General features: G+C 31.9%; 1 protein-coding gene across 2 annotated transcripts; it reads left to right on the forward strand.

Annotated features, from left to right (window-relative positions):
• The first annotated feature begins 8,534 nt into the window (after positions 1 to 8,534).
• Positions 8,535 to 26,653, forward strand: LOC120078328 (calmodulin-binding transcription activator 2-like). Of its 2 annotated transcripts, none has more exons than XM_039032567.1 (13): positions 8,535 to 8,708; positions 13,543 to 13,662; positions 14,519 to 14,634; positions 14,881 to 14,969; positions 19,178 to 19,220; positions 20,264 to 20,441; positions 20,647 to 20,772; positions 20,910 to 21,232; positions 22,231 to 22,764; positions 23,033 to 23,718; positions 24,220 to 24,820; positions 25,346 to 25,672; positions 26,195 to 26,653. In XM_039032567.1, the coding sequence occupies exons 1-13, from the start codon at positions 8,669 to 8,671 to the stop codon at positions 26,306 to 26,308; spliced, it is 3,297 nt and encodes a 1,098-aa protein (XP_038888495.1). In that variant the 5' UTR covers positions 8,535 to 8,668; the 3' UTR covers positions 26,309 to 26,653. The 2 variants fall into 2 exon arrangements, with proteins under 2 accessions (XP_038888495.1, XP_038888496.1); XM_039032568.1 differs by having other exon boundaries at positions 20,650 to 20,772.
• The last annotated feature ends 1,151 nt before the right edge of the window (positions 26,654 to 27,804 follow it).

Here is a 27,804-nt window from a genome sequence, read left to right on the forward strand (position 1 = left end):
CTATTGAAGAAATATGGTGACATTTCATTGGTTATTACGATGATGTGGGAGATTTAATTAAAAAAATTCATGACATAGTAAAAATATAGAGTAACAATAGGAAGAAGAAGAAGAAAAAGAAAAAGAAGATGATGATAACGAAATTCATGGAGAAAAAGTAGTTAGAATCAGAAGTTTTGATTTCGTTTTAGTTTCTCATTTTATTTAACCATATTTATATAATAAATGTAATGAGTTAATTGTTTTTATAGGAAAAAAAAAAGTTTTAGAAGTTAATAGAAAAAAATTGTAATCCAACGTTGCACTTCTACCTTGTTAGCAATGCACAAAGCACTGTGCGGCGTTGCTCAACACCATCATGTAAGGACATTTCGATCTTTTTACACATTCTTAAGTTTGATTGCTCTAATTGATACTTAAATATTTTGTTAAGCTCCAAAATTCACATGAAACGTCCTAAAAGGCCTCTCAAACTTAACATGATTTAGGCCAAAGAAATAATTCAGTCATGGAGATATCAGCTCCCTTTTCTTCCATTTCTCGATCTCTAAAAAAACTACTCCTTCAATCAATGGTATAAGCAAGAAGAATAAAATTACTAAGAGACCTTAGGACTTAAATGTTTTAATAAAGTTGTATATATTAGTAGTTGGCTATGAGTTAATATGTTTAGATTTATTAGACAAAATAATACACATGTTAAGAATCAAAAAAATTGAGGATGTCTATTTAAGTTGTTTTTAAATTGGTTATTTCCTAACTCAAGATAACGTTATAGAAATTAATTGTTTGGGTAAAGAGATTTCTTATATTTATGTTTGAACCAAACCGAGAGATTTCTTGTATTATTTAAAGTCTTGATATTTAAGAAGAGATATGAGTATTGAAGTAGTAAGGGAAGGAAATTGGAAGAGGAATATGTATGATGGAGTATACAGATAAACTGTTTGGTCCATATACAGAAAAGTTAATGAAACATTCAAAATTTTAGAAGTATTTTTGAAACAAGATGCTAACATTTTTTTTCATTCATATCTTGATGATAATAGTTTTTTTTTTTTAATTTTGTTTTAAATTTAAGGGTATTAGTGAAACTTTTGAAAGCTCGTGAATTTTTTAAGAACAAAAAAAACTAATGGTAATGGGATATTTTTTAACCTTTTGTACAGGTTAGGGATATTTTTTTTGGACTATCTTGAAATTTAGTTTTACTATTAAAAAAAAATACATGTGCAATTAAACTCAACCCAAATCCTTAACATTTTCAAATTGGATCGAGTCAGATCATCGAGGTGCTCGAACTTTTTAAAGAGAGAAGAGGAAAATGGGTTGTGAATATGCATTTTATATGGAAAAGAACCCTATAAAGGTAAAATATATGTGAAAAAAAATATAACTCGATTCAATTTGATTTTAATTGAATTGAATTTCAAATTTACGAGTTCAGAAATAGAATTGACAGTTCTTAAAATTCTAATCCAATCTAAATTAACTTGCTTAATCTACTTCAATGGTTCAAGTTACTCGAATAAATGGAATATCCGACAATAATAATTACTCAAGAACATTTTCAAACCATCTATTGAAATTTGAATTAATTTTGAAAATAATAAACATGAAAAAAGAAAGAGAGAGAGAGAGTCGCATTACTTTTAGTAGAACATATGAGAATGAAGAAGAAAATTTGGTAAGGACATGAGGAGTCCGACAAGGATCATTAGGAAGCACATGTAATTCAATAATTTATTTAAATATAATTTTTTAAGGAAAAAAAAAAGGACAAAAATTCCAAACGCAATGCTTGCCAATTGTCGTACAAATTTATATCTTAAATAAAGCATTTTCTCACATTCTAATAATTCTTATTTTTTTTCCAATTTATATAATATAATTATGAACTTTGTAATTTGGTTGAAGATTACTTCTTAATTTTTAAAGTTTCGATAAGAGAGTTTAAAAAAAAATTAAAAGAAATACCTTTACCATATACTATTGATATTTCATTTCAAAAATAGCTTTAAGTTTTAAAAGTTGTATTACTATTTTATCTTTTTTTTTGTTTTTAAAAAAAAAGAAGAGAAATTTAAGAATTTTTGCATACTTAAAGGGTATTTTTGTAATTCAATAATTTAATTAAATAAAACTTTAGGGGAAAAAGGGACAAAAATCCCCATCGCCATGGTTGCCAAATGTCGTGCAAATATGTATTTTAAATAAAATATTTTCCCATATTCCAATAATTTTCATTTCTTTTAATCAAATTAAAGAAAATACTCGTCAACTTTATATCTTATTTCAAAAATATTCTTTAAATGAAAATAATTACTTTGTTTCAGAAATACATATTAACTTTCAAAGTATAAAGAATATTCTTCAATAATAACCTAACACCTTTATTGTAAGTATGTAGATGAAATCGTTAGTACTTCATTTCAAAACTAATTATTAACTATGAAAAAAAAAAGGTAATATCAATCTACACCCTTAAATTTTGGGTTGTATCAATTTAAACCCTAAATTTTGGAAATTGTATTAATTTAAACCTCAAACTAATAATTATATCAATTAAAATACTGGACTTTCATATGTGTATTATTTTAAACCCTGAACTTTCACAAATATATCAATTTAAACTTTGAAATTTTATAAGTTTATTCAAATAAAACATAATGATGAGTTCAAGATAATACAATTAGGAAAATTCAGAGATTAAATTGATACGCTTATAAAAATTCAAAGTTCAAATTGATAAAATTATTAATTTAGGGGTTAAATTAATATAATTTCAAAATTCATAATTTAAATTTATACAATTATTAGTTTAGGATTTCAAGAAAAATTTGTAAGCAAAAAATGAACAAAAATGGTTGCTAAATGCCAATTGTCGTACAAATAGGTATCCTAAATAAAATATTTTCTTTTCACATTCCAATAATTCCCACTTTCTCCATTTTCCTTTTTGCCCTTTTAGTCCCATTCCCATGTCACCGTTATGGACACACCGCCCTTTCCCTTGCTCCCTATAATAACCCTTTATAATTTCCAACATTTAATATTCTTTTTCATTTTTCTTTTGAAGATGATAATAGCCATCATGTTTTATTTATTGAGGGAAAAAAAATGAAGTTACGATGTTGAATACATAAGGTTAGATTATAAATTAGTACTCCAAATTATATGAACTTTCAGGAAAATGGAAATTGTGCGTATTTGACCTCTATACTTTAAAAAGTTTATATATATTCTAATTTTTGTATTTAATTTAATGGATTGGTGTCATGAATCCTGTTAATTTGACGTTTATGTTGTGTTTGCATGCATATGAAAATATGTAAAGATTGCGTGGTAAGTTGATTTTGCACACGTTTAGATATTTGGTAGCGCAAGCATTATACCAAGAGAAAATTAATCACGGGTCTATTAAATACAAATTTGAAGCTTATGAATATACTAAAATCCCTTTGAATACAAGGATTAAGGAGACAAGTAGACAACTTCAAGAGTTCATATGTCAAGGCCCTGTTATTGGAAACAAGGTCTAAAGGCCAAATTGATAATTTAAGTTTAAAGTATAATTTTGGCGCTTGGTCTATCTAATATCTATTTTTTGCCTTCAATTTCTATTTTTATTTTATTGGTTATTTAACCAATACTTGAATATATCAAGTTGAAAACATATTAGAAAATTGTCTATTTGTACATAGTTCAGTTGGTCATGACTAAAATATTAGAAATTCAAACAACTTCCATTCAATTTAAAAATACTTATGAGGAAAAAAAAATAAAAGACAACATCCTATTCAATAAAGTTCTTTTTGTTGAATATTGATTTAACATGATATCTATTATCAAAGGGTATGAGGTTTATATAATTTTAAATTCAAATTCACGTTGTCATTTTCTTCTTAGTTGATTTTAAATAATTCACTTGTCAACCTTGTAAATCAAACTAATCTATATGAGCTCATAGGTAAAGAAACATTTTGAGATATTACTTTTAGAAAAAAGAAAAAAAAAACTTATGAATCTAAAATTTCAAGTTTAATAGTCACTCCATATAAAATAAAGTAAAATATTAATGTTAGACATTAACTTTATATTGATTGGGTTATATTTCCAATATTCTAACAAAGAAAATAAAGGAAGATTGAAAGCAAAGTTTAGATATAAAGTTAGCAAATTTTGACATGTAAAATTGGCTTTTGTTTTGTGAACACATGACCTTAATTCGGATGGATTGAAAAGGTACTAACTTAAAAAGGGAGCCTTTGCTAGATCAAAATATTCTAATTATCTTTTTCACAAGGGAAAGAAAAAAAAAAATCAAAATGAACCAAAACATATGTTGTCATAAATGTAAAGGTTGAGTTCATACTGCTTTATTACTACCTTAAAAGGATTTCTGATCATATATACATATGTGACGGATTCTTAAAAACATAAAAATAAGGAAAATTATTTATACAAAATAGAAAAAATTAATATTTTAGACTTCTATCCGTTTCTGTTGTTGATAGACACTGATAGACTTTTGTCAGTTTCTATCAATGATAGATTTTTATTAGTTTCTATCACTGATAAATGTTGATAGAAATTTAACTGTGTCTATCAATATTTTTTTTACTATTTCTGTAAATAGTTTGACGTTAAAAATTGAAATTATGAAAACTTGCTCATTTTGTGAAATGGTGTAACTTTATAAATAATTATAAGTGTAAAATGTAATTTTATACAGCTGAAAATTTAAAAATGTAAATATGGTTGTCTTTGTCATAGACATAACCTACATTGGGAGAGTGCAAAATAGTGATTTATGGTGGATTATAGTGAAGTTGATAATAGGATTAGTAAACATATGTTTGGTAATTATTTTATTTTTTATTTTTAAAAATCAAGATATTTTTTTAAAGATATATATATATATTTTTGTAGTTTCTATATTTTTTTAAGTATAGGATTTTAATTCTTAACCAATTTTTTTTTTTAAAACAAAATTTTAAAACCTAAAAGATGATTAATCGATAGTGAAAGGAAACACACATAAAAGAGTCTGTTTGGTTAGTCGACAGTGATTGAAGCTAAAAAGATTTATTTTAGTCTTGAGTTTCTTCAATTGCTATGTTCTCTTTTTTAGGAGAAACTTTAGGTCCCATTTAGTAATTATTTAATTTTAGAAAATTAAGCATATAAATACTAATTAAACCTCTTTGTTATTTACTTTCTAGCAATGTTTTTTGTTCGTTTATTTTTGTTTTTAATTTGGCTAAAAATTCAACTATTTTACTTAAAAAAAATGAAAGTCATGGTAAGAAATTGAGAAGAAACATGTATGGTTTTCAAAAATCCAAATGATTATCAAACGGTTTTCATAATTTTGATTACTTAATTCATATTAAAAGGTTAATTCAAATTTAAACGAAAAAAAAGATAAATGGAACTTTGAAAGTTGAATTTGACAAGCCTTGAAATCTATGTAAGAGTTGTGGATTGAATGTATAAGATGGTTGCTAACGGTTAGTTTGAGGTTGCAATTTTAAAATGATTGCTGGCGTAGCTATGCTTTTAAAAATTCAATCGTAAGATTAAAGTAAATTAATGTTGAATAACTTTGAACTTAAACTAAAAAAAAAAAGTAGATTACATTGTTTGGTAATTAATAAATATTAAATTGTCTTGTTTTAAATATAATAACTAAAGTAGACCTATTATAATAGTTGTAAATGATATATTTTGTTTGCTCTAAATTAATTTTAAATATTAAGGAAAATAATTTTATTGCTTTAAAAAATCAATATGGTATTTTTTTTTAAGAATGGATGTATTCCACGTATGAAAATTATAATATAGATTTGATTAAGTGAAAAAAAAATAGATATATAAAATAAAATTCGATTTAAAATGATAAAATTAAAACTAAAAATTAATTAAGTTGTATATGATTTGAAGAGAATCTAAAAGCCGATAGGAAAATGATTTTAAAATATGTGTCAAATGTGTGTGTTTTAAAATGTGATTTTAATCAATTTAATCCCAATATATTTTACCAAACACGAAAATTGTTAAGATTCCCCCCTCTAATCCCAAATGCACCCTGATGGCAACCATAATTATTTTGAAATTATCCTCTGAATCAAAAGAGGTTAACCTCATTTAAATTAAAGACATGTTTAGGAGTGATTTGAAATGGTAAAAACCATTTTTGTCATTCTCAAAATTACCTTGTTGTCAATCATTCAAAACCAATTTTGATGATAAAAAAAATTGCATTTAAAAGTGTAAAATTAAATATTAAATTAATTTTGATTATCAAATACGTGTTTCGAAGTGATTTTAAAAATGACAAAAATGATAAAAATGATTTGAACAATTTCAATTCACTCCAAACATGTACCAAGTCTCGTAAATCAATATTCAATGTTGAATTTTTGTAGTTCAACTATGTATCGTTTCTTAACATTTTAGCCTGTTAAAGAAAATATATGATTAAACTAGCTAAGCTATACTCTTGATTGACATATCATTATTTTGAAAAACATGTCATAGCCTATTTATAAGGCATCAAACTTTTACTAACAAACTCAAAACATTCCTTGATGCGTCTCAAGTCTCACATAAAAGTTTCTTTCATACAAAAGAATGGAAAAAATTATCTGGTCCCTAGATTTAGAGTTTAGTTTTCATTTGATTTATAAACTTCAAAATGATACACTTTGATCTCCGATATTTGGTTTATTTTCTATATGATCCATAGGTTTGATAATGTTACATTTTTACATTTTTTTTTTCCTGATTTGGTCTCTAAGGTTTCAAGATTTGTATTTTTTGACCTTGATTTTTCTTATTAAATACTCGCTTTCTGCCACTGCTGTAAATGTATATTAATTAAATTAATTATAACTATATTAATTTTTCATCCCTATTAAAATTAATTGAAACATTTCACATCATAAATATTTTAAATTAGGTAATTGAAAATTAAAGTCAAATACCAAAATGAGCATTAGTAGATAGGCAAAAAGTAAAAAAGTAAAATACTGAAATCTAAAAACCAAATTAAAACTAAACTTAAAATTTAAGAATAAAAATGTAACAATTATAAGTAATGGATGAAGTTGTAAAATCGAAGAGTTGTGAACTCTTAAAACTCACTCATAAGAAGTCGATAAGATATAGAATCTATATTTTTTAGTTGTGGTCCACATACTTTTTAGGCCAACGAACAACATCATTCTTTCGAATACCTACTCCACCCGACTACTCGAGTTATTAAAGGGATGTTTGGTCCACAAACGTCATAAGTTGGTGTTAAACAACTCAATTTCAATAGTAATTGTCTATCATTCATCGAAGAACTCCATCTTATAATTTTGTATTTCAAATACAAATATTTTAACTTTATATATTAACTCTACACTTTATAACTCAGTATCCCAAACAAGCAGTAAAAAAAAGAGAAGGTAACTTTTTTGAGAACTTGAAAATTAACCTTACAAAACTTAAAGCCATCGAAAAAGACCGTTCGAGGAAAACGATTTAAAATGTTGGTGACAAATTTGATTTATATATAAAACAAAAGAGCAGTCAAAATAATCTAAAATAAAAATATCCATCCAAATATCTCTTCGTCCAATAAAAATTCAAAATACATAGCAGCGCTTAAAAAAATAAAAAAAATATAGCAGCTCGAGATTTAATATTCCGTTGCATTACATTATATATAATTTCATAATGTACATACGGAATGAAAGAGAAATGGAATGATCTGGGCGAGGGGATATTTGATATTTCCCTGTTATGAGAAAAAATAAAAATAAAAATTAAAAAAGGGGACAAAGTGGGTCCCACGGTCTGAAAATTAATTTAATTTTATTGATAGTAATAATAAGATTAGCTTTAAATACTATTTTACCTCTGTATTTTTAACGTGCTTTCAAAATGTTCATTTTAATTTTTATATTTTTAACTTTGAACTTTCAAAATATTCGTTTTAGTATTTGTACTTTAAAAAAATTGATCATTTTAATCCATTTATTTCTATTTTTATTTTGTTTTAAGGGATCAAAATATTTACTTCGAAAAGTTTAAAGATTAAAATGAATAAAAGTTGAAACATATAAAGATTGAAATTAATATTTTGAAAATATAGAGGAAAAATTATTTTGAATGATAAAATTATTGAAAATATTTACAAGATATACTAAAATTTTATAACTATTTATGATAGACGTTGATAGATTTTACTAATAAAAGTCTATCAGTATCTATCTTCGTCTATCATTAATAGTTCTAAAATTAGGTTATATTTTATAAATATTTTGATTCATTTTTTTATATTTAAAAAAACCCCTAAAATAAATAAAAATTAAAAACATAAAAACAAAAAATGAAAATTTAAAAAGTAGATTAAAATGGACAAAAGTCTAAAGGGGAAGAGGAAAATAATATTTAAAGCATAAAATTATTAGAGAGGAAAATATAATAAATGTGCTCTTTTTAGTTTTCCCCTTAATTTCCGAGTTTCCCCGAGGTTACGTCATTCACATTCACAAAGCTGACTGCCAAAGTCCTTTCCCCAAATTTCTACCTCTACCATTTCCCTTTCTTCACTTTCCCCTTTCCCCCCCTCAAATCTCTTTCTCTCTCTCTCTCTCTGATTCACTCTCCTCCCATGGCGGACCGTGGATCTTACGGCTTGGCTCCTCGTTTAGGTCAGATTCCAATTCTCCTTTTCTATCTCTCTCTATTTTATCTCTTATGGCTTCTTTCTGTTCTTTGCTTACTTCTGTTCTTTGCTTACTTCTGTTACTTATTCAATTCTACGATTGTTGCTTTTCTTTGATTTTATGTGGGTATTTCATGGGTTGGGAGGAACGGGTTGTTTTTCTTTTCTTCGGGCGAGGGATTTCTTCGGAGCTTTTGTTGAATGGAGGAGGGTCGGGTGGGGAACTGGGGATCAATCAGGGCGAATGTGATTCCGTGTTCTCTGTTTGTTTGAGCAATTATTGAGTGTTTCAAATCTTGGCCTCTTTTGTTCAAAAGAGCATTCTGGGTTCTTAGTTCTACTCAGCAGGCGCTCGAACTAGTTTTCATTAGCTGAAGTTACATCTGAATGAGTTTTTTTTTTTTGGGTGGGGGAGGGGGCGAGGTGTTCTTTTGAATTTGTGCTATTGACTTGCTTGGAATTTAAATTTTCGATGGGGAGTTCAATTTTTATCATTATGCAGACGCAGTTCTTTTTGGCATGAAGCATATGCTCTGTTTGTGAGAAAGAACTTGGGGGATTAAATATTTGACGGATCTTGTTAGTTAAATACCTTTTAATGACCTTAGTGGTTACTTACGAGTATTTCCGTGGAAACTGAAGCTTCCTTCTGCAAACAAACTATTCAAGAACTCCTTGGATGTTGGATCTTAGACTGGCGACTGTATTTGTAAATCTTCTTAAAATCCTGCAGTTGGCCAGGTGATGCTGTTAGTTAACTTGTTTCTGAATACCTCAAAAGGATTCAGTTTTCCACGTTGATGGTAGCTGTAGGGAAATTCATTCAAATCACTAATCACTAGTAGTCCGGCTCAAAGAAAAAATCCCAGTTTGGGCTCAAGTCCCTAAAAAAAAAATGTCTAGTGCAAAAGCTTGGAGGAATAGGTTGTTCACCTTTCAATCATGTGATCCTTTTCACACTTACTTTGAGGAAAGTTATGAAGTTATTTGACATCGCATAATTTCCTATTGATTGATGGTTGTGGTAGTTCGTTGGTTTCAAGGCCAATGCTAAATTTAATTGGCCTGTAGTTTTAAATTTCCTTGGAAGTTTATAAGGAAAAAAAAAACCCACTTTAGTAGGCAGTATTCAAAGAGGAATGATTTTACAATGTTGTAGTTTATTTGCCTACAAATCAACAAATAAACTATCTATGACTACATGGAAATTTCAATCGTGAGCATATAAAATTAAGAAGTTCATTCTTTCCACATTCCCTAACAAGTATTGAGAACAAGATTAATTCTTAAAACCTTAACTTTGCCAATAAAGGGATGATTGGTGAGGTGTTGAACAGAAATATGTAAATTGGTGCACTTGCATCATTTTTGGATAAGAAATATAGAACACCTACCACCAAGTTTAAGTCAAAACTGATGAATAATTATAGATGTTCATGGTTTTCCTCATTTCCCATTGTGGATGCATCATTTAAGTGAAAGTTTGGTTCAAATTCTCCTTTTATATTTTATCACAAGTCCTCACAATTGTTAGAACTTAAACTTTCCACAAGACATGGGATAGCATGGTTTCTTTCCAATGGATCTTTATAAGCAGCTTGGTAGATTCTATCTACAGGTGCTGGGAAAAACAGACAAAACAATGAAATTGGTCAAATTGTTTGGTTTGAGTTATAGTTGTCGGTTAGGCAAATTTTCTGAATATAAAATAAAAAGATGTTGGTTGCTTCATTTTGGATAGTCTTTTTTGGTAGTTTCATTCAATTTGATTCGGGTGATTTGGTGCCTGGTTCATTTGGTAGTTGGTTCGGGTTATAGTAAAACAATGATTTCAACATTGATTTTGTCCAAAATCCCTCTCGAACTGATTGCAGCCCTACTTTTTTTCCTTTCTGACCATGCAGTGGAAGATAAGATTGCTCGCAATTTCTTTGGCTTGATGTTGCTAAGATTTGTAGTAGAGGATTTGGTGTGAAGGGATAAGAGGACTTTAGGGAAACAAAAGGAATACATGCAAATGTTTACGTCACTCTTAATAGCTGCCAATTAGAGCTGTCTGTAATTGTGTTTGTTCTCTTTTCTTCATCCATATCAATTGAGATATATTTTGTAAGTTCCTTTGGATTTTAGTTTGAAAGATGGCTTATCTTTCTTATCGTTATTTTAATGAGAAATTGATTTTCATTGAGAAGATTGAAAGATTATAAAAGGGTATACATGAAAACAACCCAACAAAAGAAGCCACAAAAAAAACCCATCGTGGCTTGGCCTAGTGGTAAACAAGGGACATGGGTTAATAAAGAACTTAAAGGGAATGGGTTCAATCCATGGTGGTCACCTACTAAAGATTTAATATCTTACAAGTTTCCGTGGCCTACAGATATTATAGTAGGTTCAGGCGGGTTGTCTGATGAGAGTAGTGGAGGTGTGCGTAAGCTGGCCTAGACATTCATAGATAAAAGAAAAAGTCCAGCTATACACCGAAGGGCTCCATCCAAGAAAATCAAATCTAAGGGGCAGGTGCAAAATTCCTAGGAACAAAACCTTTCCACACTACTATAAATCTCCTATTACTCTCAAGCTTATTCTCTGTCAGGTAGCAAAAAACCAAAGCACCAAGAAAAAAAAAAGAAATACAAGGGTAAGCAATAAGTCGCCCACAAAAAGAGAAGGTCAACTACAAAAAGGGCCTCCAACCAAGCAAAGTAAGACCTAAGTCTTAATGGATGAATACAAAAAGCTTTGCCACCAAAGGCCAAAAAGAATCTTGTTTGGAGAATACTCAAGTTCTTTAAAAACTCTATCGTTCATCTGACCCCAAAGCCCACAGAAAACAACACATACCCTGTCGACTATAGAACTAGTATATATATTGAAATGGAAACAAACTTTTCATTGATATGATACAAAGAGACATACAATGAGACATATAGATCACAAAATTCAAAATGAACATAATAAAGGATCAGCAGGTGCATCGAGCCATCTCAACGTGGTTGACACAACCTTAGCACCCTCATCGAATCCCAAATCCAAACATCTTAAATCAAATTTTATAGAGCTCAGAGTAATACATCATAAGACCTAATACATGAAAACACAATTAAATTGAAGAGATAAAAGCATTCCAAAGGCATATATCTTGAATGGAGTAATCATGAAAGATCTTGGATTTTGAGCACCATGAAGATGTAAGTAGCCCTGCTGAACCGAAGCGATCTGACCAATCAATGGCTTTGTTGTGAAAGACTCTTTGATTACACTCAAACCAAATTTCTGAGTATAGCTACTAGTGTTGCCCTTCCATTATTGAATTGATTGATGAATACAAATTTTTCTTTTTTGGTTTTACACCAAAAAGACTCCAAAAAATGATTTCAAATCGATAGCAAACTTACATCACCAAAAAAAAAAAAAAGTGAGCCAAGTCCTTTGATGCACCATGGTGGCCCCAACAAAAAGAAGGAACGCCTCAAGATTATCATGGTGTATATCTCATTTTAATATTTTGTGTGTGTCTTATGCCCTCTCCCAACTCCGAAGTCCCACCACACGAAATAGAGAGAAGCTTGGACTCAAAAGGCTGAGAGCCTATCTTTTATTTGTGAAAAGGAAACAGACCTTTAATTTTTTGTTTTTGGGATAAACAAAAAAATTTATTACTAAAGAGGAGAATATAAAAAAAGGGGGAGATGAGATATCTCACCTCACCAAAGGGGTTACAAAAAAAGGCTTCTAGTTTCTTACCCAATAAAAAAGGCTCCTAGTTGGCGTAAATATGAACTACCTCATACCACCATATCTGCAACTTTTACCACATCCCATTCAATGTTACACCCTCTTGCTTGAAGTTTCGCCTTTCCATGACCAGTTTAAGTCCAAATAAAAAGAAAACCATGAAGTTCAAGATGCCTTTAATGGAACCTCCTTTTTGTGGGCATTTTTTTTCTTCCTTTTCATGTTATTGTATAAGACCATTCTTTCTCAATGAAAGCTTGGCTCACATTTGGAAATTGCATCTTCTATGCCTGTCTTTCCCTCTTCCAATTTTGAAATTTGCTCCCCAAAAAAAAAAAAAATCCATTGTTAGAGAACACATGGAACTAAAGCATTCAAGATTGGGATTTTGGTTTGAAAAGACACCTTGGTGGTGTTTGGTGCGTTTTTGTGAAGCCTGAAATTTGATTGAATTTCTTATTCCGTTTTTTACATGAAGAAGAAGAAAGCTTCCATTTAAAAAATAGTAAACAGAAAGTTATTTCATCCCTTTTTACTTTTCATGAGAAATTATAGGTTTAGCATTTTAAGCCTGGGTAGACTTGGTAGCATTGTATACCCTGGGTTTGGGTAGTTTGATCTTTTGCAAGTTTTTATTTTTTTTAAAAATTGTTTGTTGTATAGTGGACTGTTCAAACTGTTCTGTGAGGAGAGAGATTACGTTGATATTTTGCTGATGTGTGCAAATACATGTTTTATGGGAAATATTTTAACCAACTTGTTCTTGTTGTATGTACCGTTGTTTTCTGAAAATGAATGTTCATATCTCGTTAGGTTCTGTGTGAACTCTTGCTTTTAGCTCTCTACTAGTTCTCGAAGCTCCATGTTGGTCATACTCTTGCTCACATCTCACAGCTGTTAAAACTCCTCTGTTGGGTACTGCCCGATATTGAACAGTTTTAGCAGGCCATAAAGCATACTTTTAATATCTGCCATTGCCCATCATTCCTACTTGCTAATGATGCATCTACTTTTTGGGTTTGTGAAGTGAACTACTGTTTTAATTTCTTCTTTCACGGCTAACACAGCTTATATTCATGCAGATATTGAGCAGTTATTGATAGAAGCAAAACATCGTTGGTTACGTCCAGCTGAAATTTGTGAAATACTCCGTAACTATCCTAAGTTTCAAATTGCTTCAGAGCCTCCAGATAGACCATCAAGTATGATTCTCACAATCATTACTAAAAAAAGTTTAAACTATGTGAACTTAACTGCGGAGGTTGCTTGAGGGTTTCTTAATCACTGTCATATGTACTCTATTGGTATCTTTTGTTTTTCTTTTTTGAGATGATAAACAAAAGTAAGATAATTGAAGGTTTATACCAGGAATATTGCCAACCCAGTAAATAATTTGACTCCAAAGTAAAATATTTACTTGATCATCAAGGAATATTTATCGACAATCTGAGTTGTAAAATCTGAAAATTGAAGGAAGTTAAAGAAATGGTGATTGGTAAAACAGAACAAAGTCCTCTTTCATGTCCTATCACACTTGATGCATGGCCACATCTAAACAGAAACTGGAAATTTTATTTTTTCAGCCATGTTGAAAAGTCGTCTAAAAGTCGCACTAAGCAAAAATCTGCACATTTTACTAGTATTCTTGTAAAGTTGCTAGTACAATCGTCTAAAAGTCACACTAAGCAAAAATCTCCAAGGTGAGTGCCAGTTTGAAATTTTTGGACAGGGCTGCCTCCGAATTGCAGAGGCTCACCTTTCCCTTGGTTATTTCCAATGTCACCCTGAACCCACTATGCCATTGTACCAGGAGCTGTGTGCCTTCCCAACCATGTATAATTCAGATACTATTTTAATACTGCGTTTTATTGGAAAAAGAATGATATGGTTAGATCTTATGATGAGAAATGGAACATAATCTCTCTCTTTCGTGTCTTTTTCTCTTTATCTCATCAACTTGAAATAGTTAAAACTAGTATTGTTTCATTTACCACTAACGACTAAGGCTAGCATTCCTTGGACATACTATTGCCGTTAAAGTGTATTTGTACCTTTCAGGTGGGTCACTTTTTCTTTTTGATCGGAAGGTTCTGAGGTACTTTAGAAAGGATGGTCATAAATGGAGGAAGAAGAAAGATGGCAAAACTGTAAGGGAAGCTCATGAGAAGCTGAAGGTAACTTGTGGAAGGCACCATTCTCTGAGTCTAGATTTTGTTTCTCCACAATCACAAAAATAAGCTACTAACTATTTTATATTTATTTATTTATCTTGTTCTGATATTCTCTCTCTTTACTACTAGATCTTTGGGCCTTTCTTGTTTCTTATTTTTAAATTTTCTTTTCTTATTACTCTATTTAATGGGAACATGTACTTTATTATTTAGTTTTGGAGGTTAACTTTCTTTTAACAATTTTATTAGGTTGGAAGCATTGATGTATTGCACTGTTATTATGCCCATGGAGAAGAAAATGAGAATTTTCAAAGGCGCAGTTATTGGATGCTTGAAGAGTAAGTATGATGCTGATGTAAATCTTTCTTAGGCGGTCCCTTTTACATTCTCCTTGTAGTCTGCTTTATGCTTTGTTCTCGTCTTCATTCAATTTATTCTCAATTATTCCCTCCACAGCATCTCCCCACAAACTGTTTCAGAGAATGTTTGTTCAACTTTTATTTTGTGATCGTCACTCTACATTTGTGTTAGGATTATCAGGAAAGTGCTCTTTTTTTGGGATAAGATGTAGGACTATCATCGTGAAATATGAAATTGAAATTGTAAACAAATAAGGCCATGTAGAAAGAACCTAGAACTATAGTAGAGAGCAAAACACGAAAAAAAAAGTTTCAATTGAAGACCTAAAATTTCAACAAAATTATAATCTTGTTGCAAGCTCTATAAATATCAATGGTAAACTTGATTATATCTGGTACTTTGAACATTACTTTCATTTCATTAATTCAATGAAAAAGTCTTGTTTTTGTTTCAAAAAAGAAAAAAAATATAACGGTAAACCTAGAGATTTAAGATAAAATGGCCTTCTTTCTCCTTTCTGTTTTCACTTGTGGTGGACATTATGAGTAGGATTGTTCCTTTGGGACAATGGGGGACCTTTGGGACAAGGGGTGAAGTTGTGAACTCCATAGAGTTGTGAAGTCTGAGGAGTTGTAAATTCTTGGGACCTACAGTGTAAGGAGTTATTGAGGTATAAAATTGATGTATTTTAGTTGTGGGACCCACAAACTCCTTGGGCCAAACACCCCCTTGGAGGTTGACGACAACACCCTTAGGGGTTGTTTAGGACAAATGGTGGAATAGTGAGTTCTAAGGAGTTATGAAGTTTAGGGAATTATGCACTCTTGGACCTATAGTGTAAGGAGTTGATAAGATATAAAATTGATGTTTTCTTAGTAGTAGGACCCACCAACTCCTAGGGCCAAACAAGGAGTGGAGTTCACAACTCCTACTTCATAACTCTTTGGGCCAAACTATCAACTCTTTATACTGTGGGCCCCTAGGAGTTCACAACTCCCTAGACTTCATAATTCCTTACACCTCACTATTCGACTCCTTCCTTTAAACAGCACCCCCTTAGGGTTCTTAGGTGGGTAGAGACAAAATTGATTTTGTCTCTCCTACAGTTTGCAAACAATGTTGTAAAACCCAAGTAGAGGGGTACATGAATGAACCGAGATCTCATCCGAATTAGAGAGATCTTGAGGATATGAAAGTGTGGTTAAGAAAGACTTAAAAGAATTAATAGCTATTACCTATACCAATAAGGTGCACCTTTTTGGTGGCTCAATTATAGGAACTCTAGATGCACCTTTTTGGTGGCTCAATCATAGGAACTCTAAAGTTAAGTTTACTTGGTTTGGACAAATTCTATGTTATATGACTTTCTGGGACTTTTCTTAAGAAGCATGTGAGTGAGGATAAAACATGTCGAAAGGTCCTGTATTGATTTGTGGGACAATCTTTACTCTTAGAGTAGTCCAAGACAAGTAAGAATGATGCTGCAAGGTCACAGGGGTGCAGGAGAATGTTAGGGTCATTAGAAGCCGAATTTGGATCTTGAATCTTGATTTGAATCTTGGGCCTAGTGCGTGATGAATATGATCTTTTGCGTGGGAAAGACTCCTTTATTAATCTGAATTCCTTTGTCTTTATTTAGACCATGTAAGAATTAAAGATTAAAAGGGAAAACTGTTTACTAGACCATGTCAGAATTAAATATCAATAGGGAAAATTGTTTTTTTTTTTGTTGGGGGTTAACTGCGATCATTCTAAGCTTAGTAGATGGGCGTCTAGGGCAGTTTGTGCAGTAGAGACATCCCCCGGCTGTTTACCTTGGCCTTCCTCCTGGTCAGAATCCTAGGAGCTGTTCATTTAGGGTCTTGTTGTGGAGAAAGTTCAATAGTGTCTTCTTTTGGGAAGAAAAGTTACTTTTGAAAGGAAGGTTTGCCTTGATTCAGTCTTTTCCAAGTGGAATTTGGATGTATTTCCTTTACTTATTTAGGATTTCAGTGTCAGTCTGGAAGACATGAGTGATTTTTTTTGGGAGGGGCAGGTGAGGGTAAAGGCTCTCTTCTTTGAACATGGGTAGAAATCGTGAAGCTTGAAGACACCAAAAAGGAAGATATGATACTCCAGGTTTTTATGGGAGAGATACAAGAGCTCTCTTCTACTTCCATAAACCTTTTGCACGGTCTTTAATAATAACTAGCCCCACGTCCCGCTCTCCATCCATCCTTTGATTCCAAAAGATTTATGTTGGGATTGCACCATAATTAAAAAGAAGACTTCTTGTGATGATTGATACAAAATTCTTAGAGAAAGTTACTCTAGTTTTCCTATATTCTAGACTTATTTAAGAGATCGTTTTTTTATTATATTTTTTTTTGGGGAGGGGGGGTGTGAGTTTGGGTTGATAAACATGTGGGTTTAAGATGTTTGAATTTAGGAAACCAGTAAGGTATAGGTTTTGGAAGCTCTAGATAGTAAAGTATAGTTGTCTCATAATATAGTAAAAAAAATTTAAGCTACACAATTATTATTATTTTGAATTTACCTTTTTTTTTTTATAAAAATATATATAAACTCATTTTACTATGTTGAGATATTATTTGTGTTATTTTATAATATAATGTTTGTCGAAATCATGAGTTTAGATCATAATGAATTTTTGGGAAAAATAAGCTTTTCGTCCAAAGGTTGCCAAAAATAGGTGCGTTTGGTCCTTAATGTTTTAAATTGACCATTTTAGTCCCCGAGTTTTCAAGAATAGGTTTAAAAGCCCCCTCAACTAATAGATCTATTAAAATTAAACATAAAATTGAGTAAATAGATGATGGCAAGATGATTTGGAAAAAGAGTATATATTTTTTAATACTTGCTACCTCTCTCTTCTTTCTCTCTCCTCTTTACTCCCTCTCTCTCATCCCTCCTTCTTCTCTTCTCTAGTTCTCTCGCCTCCCTTCCATTGAATAAGGATGAGTTTGTCTGAATCTGTTGATCACAAATCTATGAGGAAAAAGATCTGAAGTAGACTTAGGGAGGACAAAACTGAAAACTATATCCACATAATAGCATTTCAGAGCGGGAAATTTCCAATTTCCAATGATTTGAGCAACTATAGACTTTGCTTTGACCCCTTAAACAAAAAATATACACGAGGATTTCGAGACGAACTGAATTCACTTGCCTACAAGACTAACAACTCCTAATCGACATGGTGAGTGTGGTGTACAGACAACATAAATGCTGCCAATTTCAATCTTGAATAGATTTAACCATTTCAGCAACCTAGTAGATACGTCCTCTCTCCTCAGCATTGGATAAAAACAGAGTTTCTAAGCTACAGTACAAAAACATTTATAATATAAATATTGTGAGATCTTCAAATGAATGGTTTGTAAAAGGAGAGACATGAAGATAACATCAAATCTCATATTCGAGATTTTGAACATTTTCATCCGAACTGTTTGAATTAAAAACAATAAAATCCTAGAAAGAACAAAAACACAGAAAACTAGAGAAGAGAAGGTGCAGGTGATGAGAGAGGAGAGGGAGCAAAAAGGAGAGAGAGAAGAGAGAGATGGCAAATATTAAAAATATATATTTTTTCAAGTCATCTTGCCACATCATTTCATCTAATCAATTTTATGTTTAATTTTAATAGATTTATTAACTGATGAACTATTTAAACCTATTCTTTAAAACTTAGGGACGAAAATGGCTTATTTAAAACATTAGGGACCAAACACACCCATTCTTGAAAACTCAGAGTCCGAAAGGGTACACTCCCCCCGCGCCGCGCCCCTCCCCCCCTCTTTATTTATTATGCAATTTTATTTAAATAAAACCAAAATATATGTATTATGCTATATCTTTAAATGCAAAATTCGAAATAATACACTTCTAAAATTTATTGTCATAAACACATTAGATTTGTTTTTGTTTTAATTTAAAAAATTGGTTTGTTGTAGTATAATTTATGACATAATTTTAATCTAAAAAATATTATCAAATGTAAATAATTTTTTTTTGTTAGCTATGATTTATAAAACAAAATGCTAACATTTTAAAAAAAAATTAATTGTTGCTTCGTTTTATAGTTTTTCTCTGTTTAAATTTAAAATTTGAAAATTATTCATTTAGTTTAATAATTTAATTTCTTTCTTTTCATTTTTTCCCTCACCAGCTTATTTGCTTGTTGCAGGCATTTAATGCATATAGTTTTTGTTCACTACTTGGAAGTTAAGGTAATTTAGTGCTTTAATTGTTCGCTCTTTCTGCTGTTTAATTTGTATAATTTTCCTTACCGTTATTGTTTTTAATTTATCTTGATTTCTCTGAGATTTTTTTTTTCTTTAATTTGTATGTTTTCTTTTCTTTGCCTTTTCACAATGACAAATCTAGCTTTCTTCTTTAGAAAAACGAAAGATAAATAAAAAACATAGCAATGGAAGAGGCTAGCAAGAAACAAAAAATTAATTTGTTGCTAATAAAATGCAAAGAAACACACTAACCTAAGCATAACTCAACAGGTCAAAGGATTATATCCTCGACCAAAAAGTTAGAGGTTCAAATTCCCACCCTCATATCTTGAACTAATAAAACGTATAAAGCAAAAAGCACATGAAAATGACAAGATACATGGATTCAAAGTGACGCATTAAGATGAACCAAACTCTAATACCCAAAAAAATTTATCTAGCAACGGCATCTAAATAAACCCTCCTATTTCTATCCAATGAAGTTGTGAACAAAATGGCAACAAACCAGATGTTTATGAGAACTTTTATTTGGGCCCAATGAGATTCTATTAATGTCCTGTATTAGTATCCTATTCATTGAGCTGGGTGAGTCCCATGGCTGCTTATGTTATTTGGTTCTACCAAGCTATGAAGCACATTGGGTACTTTTATATGTATGGGTGTTTTGATAAGAAACTAAGGGCTGCTTGGCAACATTTATGTTTCTCATTTCTTGTTTGGTTTCTATTGTCTTTTTTTAATGAGGACGATCGTGTGTCTGTGTGCTTTGCACTTTAAAAAACATGAATGCTCCCTCAATGCTTAAAAGAAACATGGAATGCTCCCAGACACTAATATGCTAAAGATCTTTATTAAATGGCTAAGATGAAATTCTTGATTGGTATGCGTCCCTAGATAGGATGAAGTATTCTCCCATCTTTTGCTGTGGAGTATTGTTGCTGCATCCATAGTTTTTTAAAAATAACTTGGGATTTTGTCATCAATATTTAATTTAACTATCCAACTCATATGATCATTTTTTTTATCAGGGTAATAGAACCAATATTGGAGCTGTTGTTGAGACTGATGAGGTTTCATCAAGTTCACAGAAGAGCAGTCCTAAGAGTTCTAGCTATTCCAGCAGTCATAATCAAGCAGCTTCTGAAAATGCAGATTCCCCCAGTCCAACTAGCACTTTGACATCATTTTGTGAAGATGCTGATACTGGTATGTTCATTCTCCTTGGCTGTTTATTGCTTGGTCTTTGAATTTTTTCTATTTTTATGTAGATCTCAGGGTCTTGAGATTTTTTATTCATTGGATGAAAAAGGTTAAACACATACTTGGTACTTTGATGTTTGATCTTAGTTACTGAAGTTTTTACTCTACATTTATAGTGGAGGTTGCTACTTGAATTTTCAATTTTGTGCAGAAGACACTTACCAAGCAACTTCAAGATTTCACTCATTTCCTACGTCACCAAAAATGGGAAATGGTCTTCTGGTGAATAAACAAGATGCTGGTCAATCAAATTTTTATTTTCCGCATTCCTCTTCCAGTAAGCCCATTTTAATTATTTTTTCCCCCAAACCCCGTTACAATAGTTAATATATACAATATAGTCATCAAGTGCTGCCTGATAGAGGCTTCGACATAATCTGACATTTCACAATGTCGACTTATGTAACACACCAGACAATGTTGAAGCTTGGTCATCAGTTCCTGCTGTGGATTATTTAACACAAGTTCAGAAAGATGGACTTGGGGGTAGCAAAGGTGATACTGGTGTGATGGGTTCTCAGAAGACACTCAGTTCTGCGTCATGGGAAGAGATCTTGCAACAATGTACAACTGGATTTCAAACCGTACCTTCTCATGTTTTAACCTCTTCGATTGAACCTCTGTCTTCTGGAATTGTCCTTGGACAAGAGAATTCAATTCCTGACAAGCTTTTAACCAATAATAGTGCTATTAAAGAGGACTTTGGGAGTTCTCTGACAATGACATCAAACTGGCAGGTATTTTGAAGTTTTTTCATTACCATTTCTTTGTTCTTAAATCCAATCTGTATATTTGATTGTTCGTTAAAAAAAAAAAAATCTGTATATTTGATTGAAGAAAATATTTCAGTCTACATAGGCTTCAAAGTCCCCACAAGAAAGCTTTAGTTGGTTGGGCTTTGGTAGACTAGATTGGGATGGTGAAGTTCAGTTTATAGAAAGTTTACCAGACTGGCATTGTATCACAGAGACGGACGATGGATTCTTAGCCTGGCCGGTTATTATAATTCTTCCGTTTCATACTCGCACTTAATTTAGTGACTGACTGTATAGTGTTAAAGAGAGCTACTAATATGACTGTACATGCACACATGTGCACTGACACACACGTATATTTTGAGTTCAACAATATGCAGGGTGGGAGATTCTAACCTCCGACCTCTTGGTCAATGGCAAAATGCTTTATGCAATTTGAGTTATGTTCATGTTTGCATACTTGGACAGTGACTCATTGCTTATCTGGGCTTCATGTAGTCACCCATCTATTCTGTTTCTAACCTAGATAGCTAACATTTTCTCTAAAATGATGAAGAAATATTATGTAAGAAAAAAATTAATTAAAAAAACACAGTTGAAAATGATGAGTCGTTGAAAGTCCTTTGGTCACTCTGGATATAAACTTTATGAATGTGATGATTCATGCTACTTTGTGGAGAGTTTGGCTTGGGTTGGTCGGACTCACGCTCAAATTCTTAGGTTGCTTCTAAAGTTGCAACCATGTTCTAGATCTAGACCTAGGCTTGTATGAGGTGGTAATGTAGGAAGGTTGGAGTTTTTAGATAAAAATGTTACATGAAAGTTTTTGGTCACCTCACCTCTTATTTTGAATGGAGGTGCCATTCAATTGTGTTCTTGCTCATTTGTCAAGTTATTCGACAGTCTTTAATACAAAAGAATTTAACTAACAATTTGCACGCTGCAGATAGTTTATAACTTTTTTCTGGATTCAACTGCAGGTTCCTTTTGAAGACAATACTTTGTCCTTCTCAAAAGAGCACGTTGACCAGTTTCCAGATTTGTATTCAGTTTATAACCTAGATAGCAGGTTAACTGAGCAAACATCTCACAATGCAGCTTTTGGAAGTGGTCATGAGATGTTTTGTGCTCATCCTGGCATAGAGAATGAGAAGATTTTGCCAAACCTTGAATTACAGTTCAAAGAAGGAGAATCGTATTCAGCTATGAGGTTGAGTTCTGAAAATGATATGTCTAAAGAAGGTACTATGAGCTATTCTTTGACTTTGAAACAATCATTAATAGATGGAGAGGAGAGTTTAAAGAAAGTCGACAGCTTCTCAAGGTGGGTATCTAAGGAGCTTGGAGAAGTTGATGATTTGCACATGCATCCATCATCTGGCTTGTCTTGGACCACTGTAGATTGTGGTGATATGGTGGATGATTCATCATTAAGCCCTTCTATTTCTGAAGACCAACTTTTCAGTATAATAGCCTTTTCTCCAAAGTGGACACTAGCAGATTTAGAAACCGAGGTAAACCAATGTTTGAAAAACTGAGAGAATAATTTTGAATTAAGCTTGAGAAAAGACCCGCCAAAGGCTTTGTAATTTATTGGTTTACTATCTCCATTTGTCTACAGTTTCTTATTTACTTCTGTCACTTCCCCCCTCTAAATATGTTATTTCTTCATTTCTATGTTTCACGTAATTTATAGACTTGTGAGACATTGAAGATTTTCTTTTTTTTTCTTTTTCTTTTTCAGAAAACTAAATTATCTCTATTTTCTTTAAACCCAATCAGGTTGTGATTATAGGGAAGTTTCTGGGGAACAATCTTGGCATGAACTGTCATTGGTCATGTATGTTTGGGGAAGTCGAGGTGCCTGCAGAGGTTATGGCTGATGGGATCCTGTGCTGTCATGCTCCGCCACATAGTATTGGGCGAGTCCCTTTTTATGTCACATGTTCCAACAGAGTAGCTTGCAGTGAGGTGCGTGAATTTGATTACTTAGCAGGCTCTGCGCAAGATGTAGATGTTACCCATATATACACTGCTGGTTCAATGGAAGAACGTATGCATTTTCAATTTGAGAGGTTACTGTCTCTTGGATCTTTAGATCCTTCAAATGACCTCTCTGAAGGTGCTTTGGAGAAACGGAAGTTAATCAGAGATCTGATCACAATAAAAGAAGAAGACTTGTATGGGGAAGATCCAAATCCTCAGAATGATCCAATTCAGCATCAAAGCAAGGAGTTTCATTTCGTAAAGCTGATGAAAGAAAAGCTGTACTCATGGCTTATCCGCAAAGTAATTGAAGGTGGCAAAGGTCCTAATATATTGGATGGTGAGGGGCTGGGGGTAATTCATTTAGCAGCAGCCCTTGGATATGATTGGGCCATCAGACCAATTGTAGCTGCAGGAGTGAGTATAAACTTTCGAGACATTAATGGATGGACTGCTCTTCATTGGGCAGCATTCTGTGGCAGGCAAGGACCCTGAAACTCGTGAAAGAAAACCCTTTCATTCATGCTAATCAGGAACTCATTGATAAAGCTAAAAAAGAATGCTTGGTGCCTATTCCTTTAATATCAACTATCAAGAAACCTTTACTTCCTCCTAAGATCTTCAAAATTTCTTAAGTTACAAAATAATGGTGCTGACTGGAATCAGACTTTGTTAGTTCATGCTAAGCATGCATGTAGGTACAAATAGATACAGTAGGTTTGGTGTAGATGCATGTAAGAACCTAAAAAGATGAAGGAACAGTAATGTTAAAATTAAAGTATCAGGGTCAATGATAATCTTTATTTTGATTTGGGAGGAAAGAAAAGCTATGAGATATTTGAGTGTAAAGAATTTAGTAAGTTATGTAATGGTAAATATGTAGAAAAATAATATTTTGTTCTCCTCTTAATTACTTCATCATCAACAACACTGCTCATCTGAATTTAAGTAGATTTCCATGCTGATGACCCTGTTTCATGCAGGGAGTTGACAGTTGGAACCCTTATATCATTGGATGCTGCTCCTGGATTGCCGTCAGATCCTTCTCCAGAATTTCCTTGGGGCAGATTGGCTTCAGATCTTGCGTCTGATAATGGTCACAAAGGGATCTCTGGTTTCCTTGCAGAGGCAGCGTTGACCAGCTATGTCGAATCCGTATCAATGGCTGAATCCATATCAATGGGTGAGACTGTAGAAGATGGTGTGCCAGATGTTTCAAAGACGAAACCTGTGCAAACTGTTTCTGAACGAAGGGCAACACCAGTAAATGATGGTTTTATGCCTGGTGATTTGTCCTTGAAGGATTCATTGACTGCTGTCTGCAATGCTACTCAAGCTGCTGGCCATATATATATGATGTTTAGAATGCAGTCATTTCAGAGGAAAAAATTATCAGAGTGTGGAACCGATGAATTTGGATCCTCAGATGATAGTGCTCTTTCATTTGTCAAAGCAAGGGCACGTAAGTCTGGACTAAGTAACAGCCCAGCCCATGCTGCTGCAGTTCAGATACAGAAAAAGTTCCGTGGTTGGAGAATGAGAAAAGAATTCTTGCTAATACGTCAAAGAATAGTGAAAATTCAGGTTTACACTCTCTCATACGCAATTAATAAGCTCCATTATGTTAGTGACGTGTTTAGTTGATTATGAATATTTAATTGAATGAGAATAGGAAAAGAAAACTTCAAGTTCTAACTGCTAAAATTTGCTTGGTATGAATTTTTTTGGGGAAAATAGACAAACAGGGCAAAATTTATATTACTTTTTTGGATTAATTTTTCCTCGGTATCTATTGATTAGTTTTCAATATATAATATCCTAGGATTCTGATATTTTAGTTTAGTGAAAAATAATTAGAAATGCAATGCAAAGATATCCCCTTCCAATTTTGGTGAAATAAAAATATATTTTCAAACTTATTCTAAAATATAGCTTGATGTAAACAATTTTTAGGATATTTATCGAGAACTGATTTATTGTGTTGGACCTTTATGTGCAAGGTGCTTTCCAAGGGCTTTTTACTTGATTTATGATTTATGATCAATGAACTTCCTTCTGCTACATGAACGATGAAACAGAAAATTAACATCTAATTTTCATAATTGCAAGGCCCATGTCAGAGGGCACCAGGTGAGGAAGCAATATAGAAAGATTGTCTGGTCGGTAGGAATGATAGACAAGATTATTTTGAGATGGAGACGGAAGGGGAGTGGTTTGCGAGGCTTCCGATCAGATGCAGTTGCCAAGGATCCACCCTCCGTGATGGCACCACCTACTAAAGAAGATGATTACGATTTTCTAAAAGAAGGAAGAAGGCAGACTGAGGAGAGATTTCAAAAAGCACTTACTAGAGTCAAGTCCATGGCGCAGTATCCTGAGGGACGAGACCAATATCGTAGGCTGCTTACTGTGGTCCAAAAGTGCCGAGAAACCAAGGTATTGAGATCTGTCCCTTTTCATTTATCGCTCGTCTTGTTTTGTTATAAATTCTAGCTCTAGTTCGATTTCTTTATATATAGTTGTGAATTTTGTATCTTTAAACATTCATGTCAGATGTTAACACCTAGTATTGGGTCAAATTGGGTGTTCTACGAACTCGATTTTATCAAAGTTTGTAGCTAGATAATTACCATCTTGCCTATTAGCCTATGGCAACGTGTCGGGTGTCAGGTGACACTTTGCTCAACTATTTCTGTTGTCCATCTGATAATATTTGTGTATGTAAGATATTTGTTGGATAAATTTTAACTATATTCTGAACTTATATCAGCCATTTAAACGTGAGTAATATTTTTCTCAAAGTTCTGAGGTAGTTTCTATTTTCATTTTGATAAAAGTTAATAACGTTTAGTACTTTGCTTTGGTCATGGAACTTTCTTTCTTCTACTACTGATTTCTGTAATCAAGTTGACAATTGTACATTAATGGCTTTGTTCTATTGTTTGGAAAATTTATCAGGGGAGTCATATGGTTGTTACTAGTACTTCAGAAGAGATAATAGAAGGCGATGACATGATTGATATCGACACACTGCTGGATGACGATGCTTTGATGTCTATGACATTTGATTGAGAAACAGATTATGTTATCAATCAGCCTTCTGCTCTGATGCTCCTAACTTCAGCTTTTGCTTGTAAATACAACTCTAACTAATGTATCAGATTCAGATCTTTATATTATGAACACACAGTATTGGCTCCCTACCAAAAAGGGTATAGATTTTATAGGTTGGTGATAGGCTTACCTGATGTTGTAATTTATGGAGGAGAACCGGATCGTGTCAACTGATTAAATTTGAACCAAATTACTAGCGAATTTGTATATGAAAAGAACACTTGTTATTGCTGCAATTTGTATGTTCGTGTCATATTTTGAAAGGTAATTTTGAAGTTTGATTGTATTGGACGTTTCGTTTTATTTTTCTACTCTAAAGAAATTTCATCAACTTACCATCTTGAAGATTTTATTCAATTTATTGTGAAATGTTTATATATATATTTATATTGGGTGTTCTTGTTCTGACTTTCTATTGGTTGTCACTATAGTTTGTTCTCACGGAGTTGTAACAACAAAACAACACAAAAGTAGACCAAAGAGATGCACAGAGACAAAACGAATTTGTATCACTTTCCCACTAAATTTAGAAACACGGTCGACCTTCTTTCCGTAAGTTTTCATTTTAGTGAAACAATTCTACTTTGTTATCATGTAGAATTAAACGAAAAAAAATAAAAATTTAAAGTAAATTACATTCCTCTGAAGAACGTGTTAGCGTTGTACTCAAACTTCATGAGGTTGAATTTCCAGCAAAAATATCTAAGGTCCTATATGTGCAGTCATAATTTGCTTAAACAACATTATTTTAATATCTGATTATATTTTAATATCTGATATTAAAATAATAATATATTTATACGTGTGTAAATATACATATATATATGTATACATATATATATATACATACATATATACATTTTAATATAATTGAATCTCATTCAAATTAAATATAGGGGTCTTTTTAAATATAAAAATCTATTTTTAGGATTTTTTTATTTTTAAGAATTTCTCTTAAATATATATAAATTTTATTTAGTGTATCTTAGTACATTAGCGCATATATATATATATATATATATTATATTTAATATATCAAATACAATAGATATGTTATTCTCACATTTAAGTATTAAGTATACTAAAATCAATTTGAATTTTTCAAATTTTTTTCCAACTAAATTGATCCCTAATTGTTCGTATGAGCTAGTAAGGGGACCATCTGAGTCTACATATTAAAAGCTCCAATGACATAAGATTAATTAATTAACCCATTTAATTAATCAATTTTCATTCATTAATTATAGGTCACTCCACTATATATCTATAGTTGTATTCTTGTGCATTGTAGGACAGGTTGTGTCCATAGATATAGTCATTATAAGCAAGTCGATTCTTCACAAGTTATTCGTAATTATAAATGTGTTAAATGTCCGTTTTATCTCTGTAATTACATCTTGCACCTTAAATATCACTAATCCTGTAATGAACATTATATTTATGACCCAATATAA

This window comes from Benincasa hispida, chromosome 5 (genome assembly GCF_009727055.1).
Source record: "Benincasa hispida cultivar B227 chromosome 5, ASM972705v1, whole genome shotgun sequence".
Taxonomy (NCBI): Eukaryota; Viridiplantae; Streptophyta; class Magnoliopsida; order Cucurbitales; family Cucurbitaceae; genus Benincasa; species Benincasa hispida.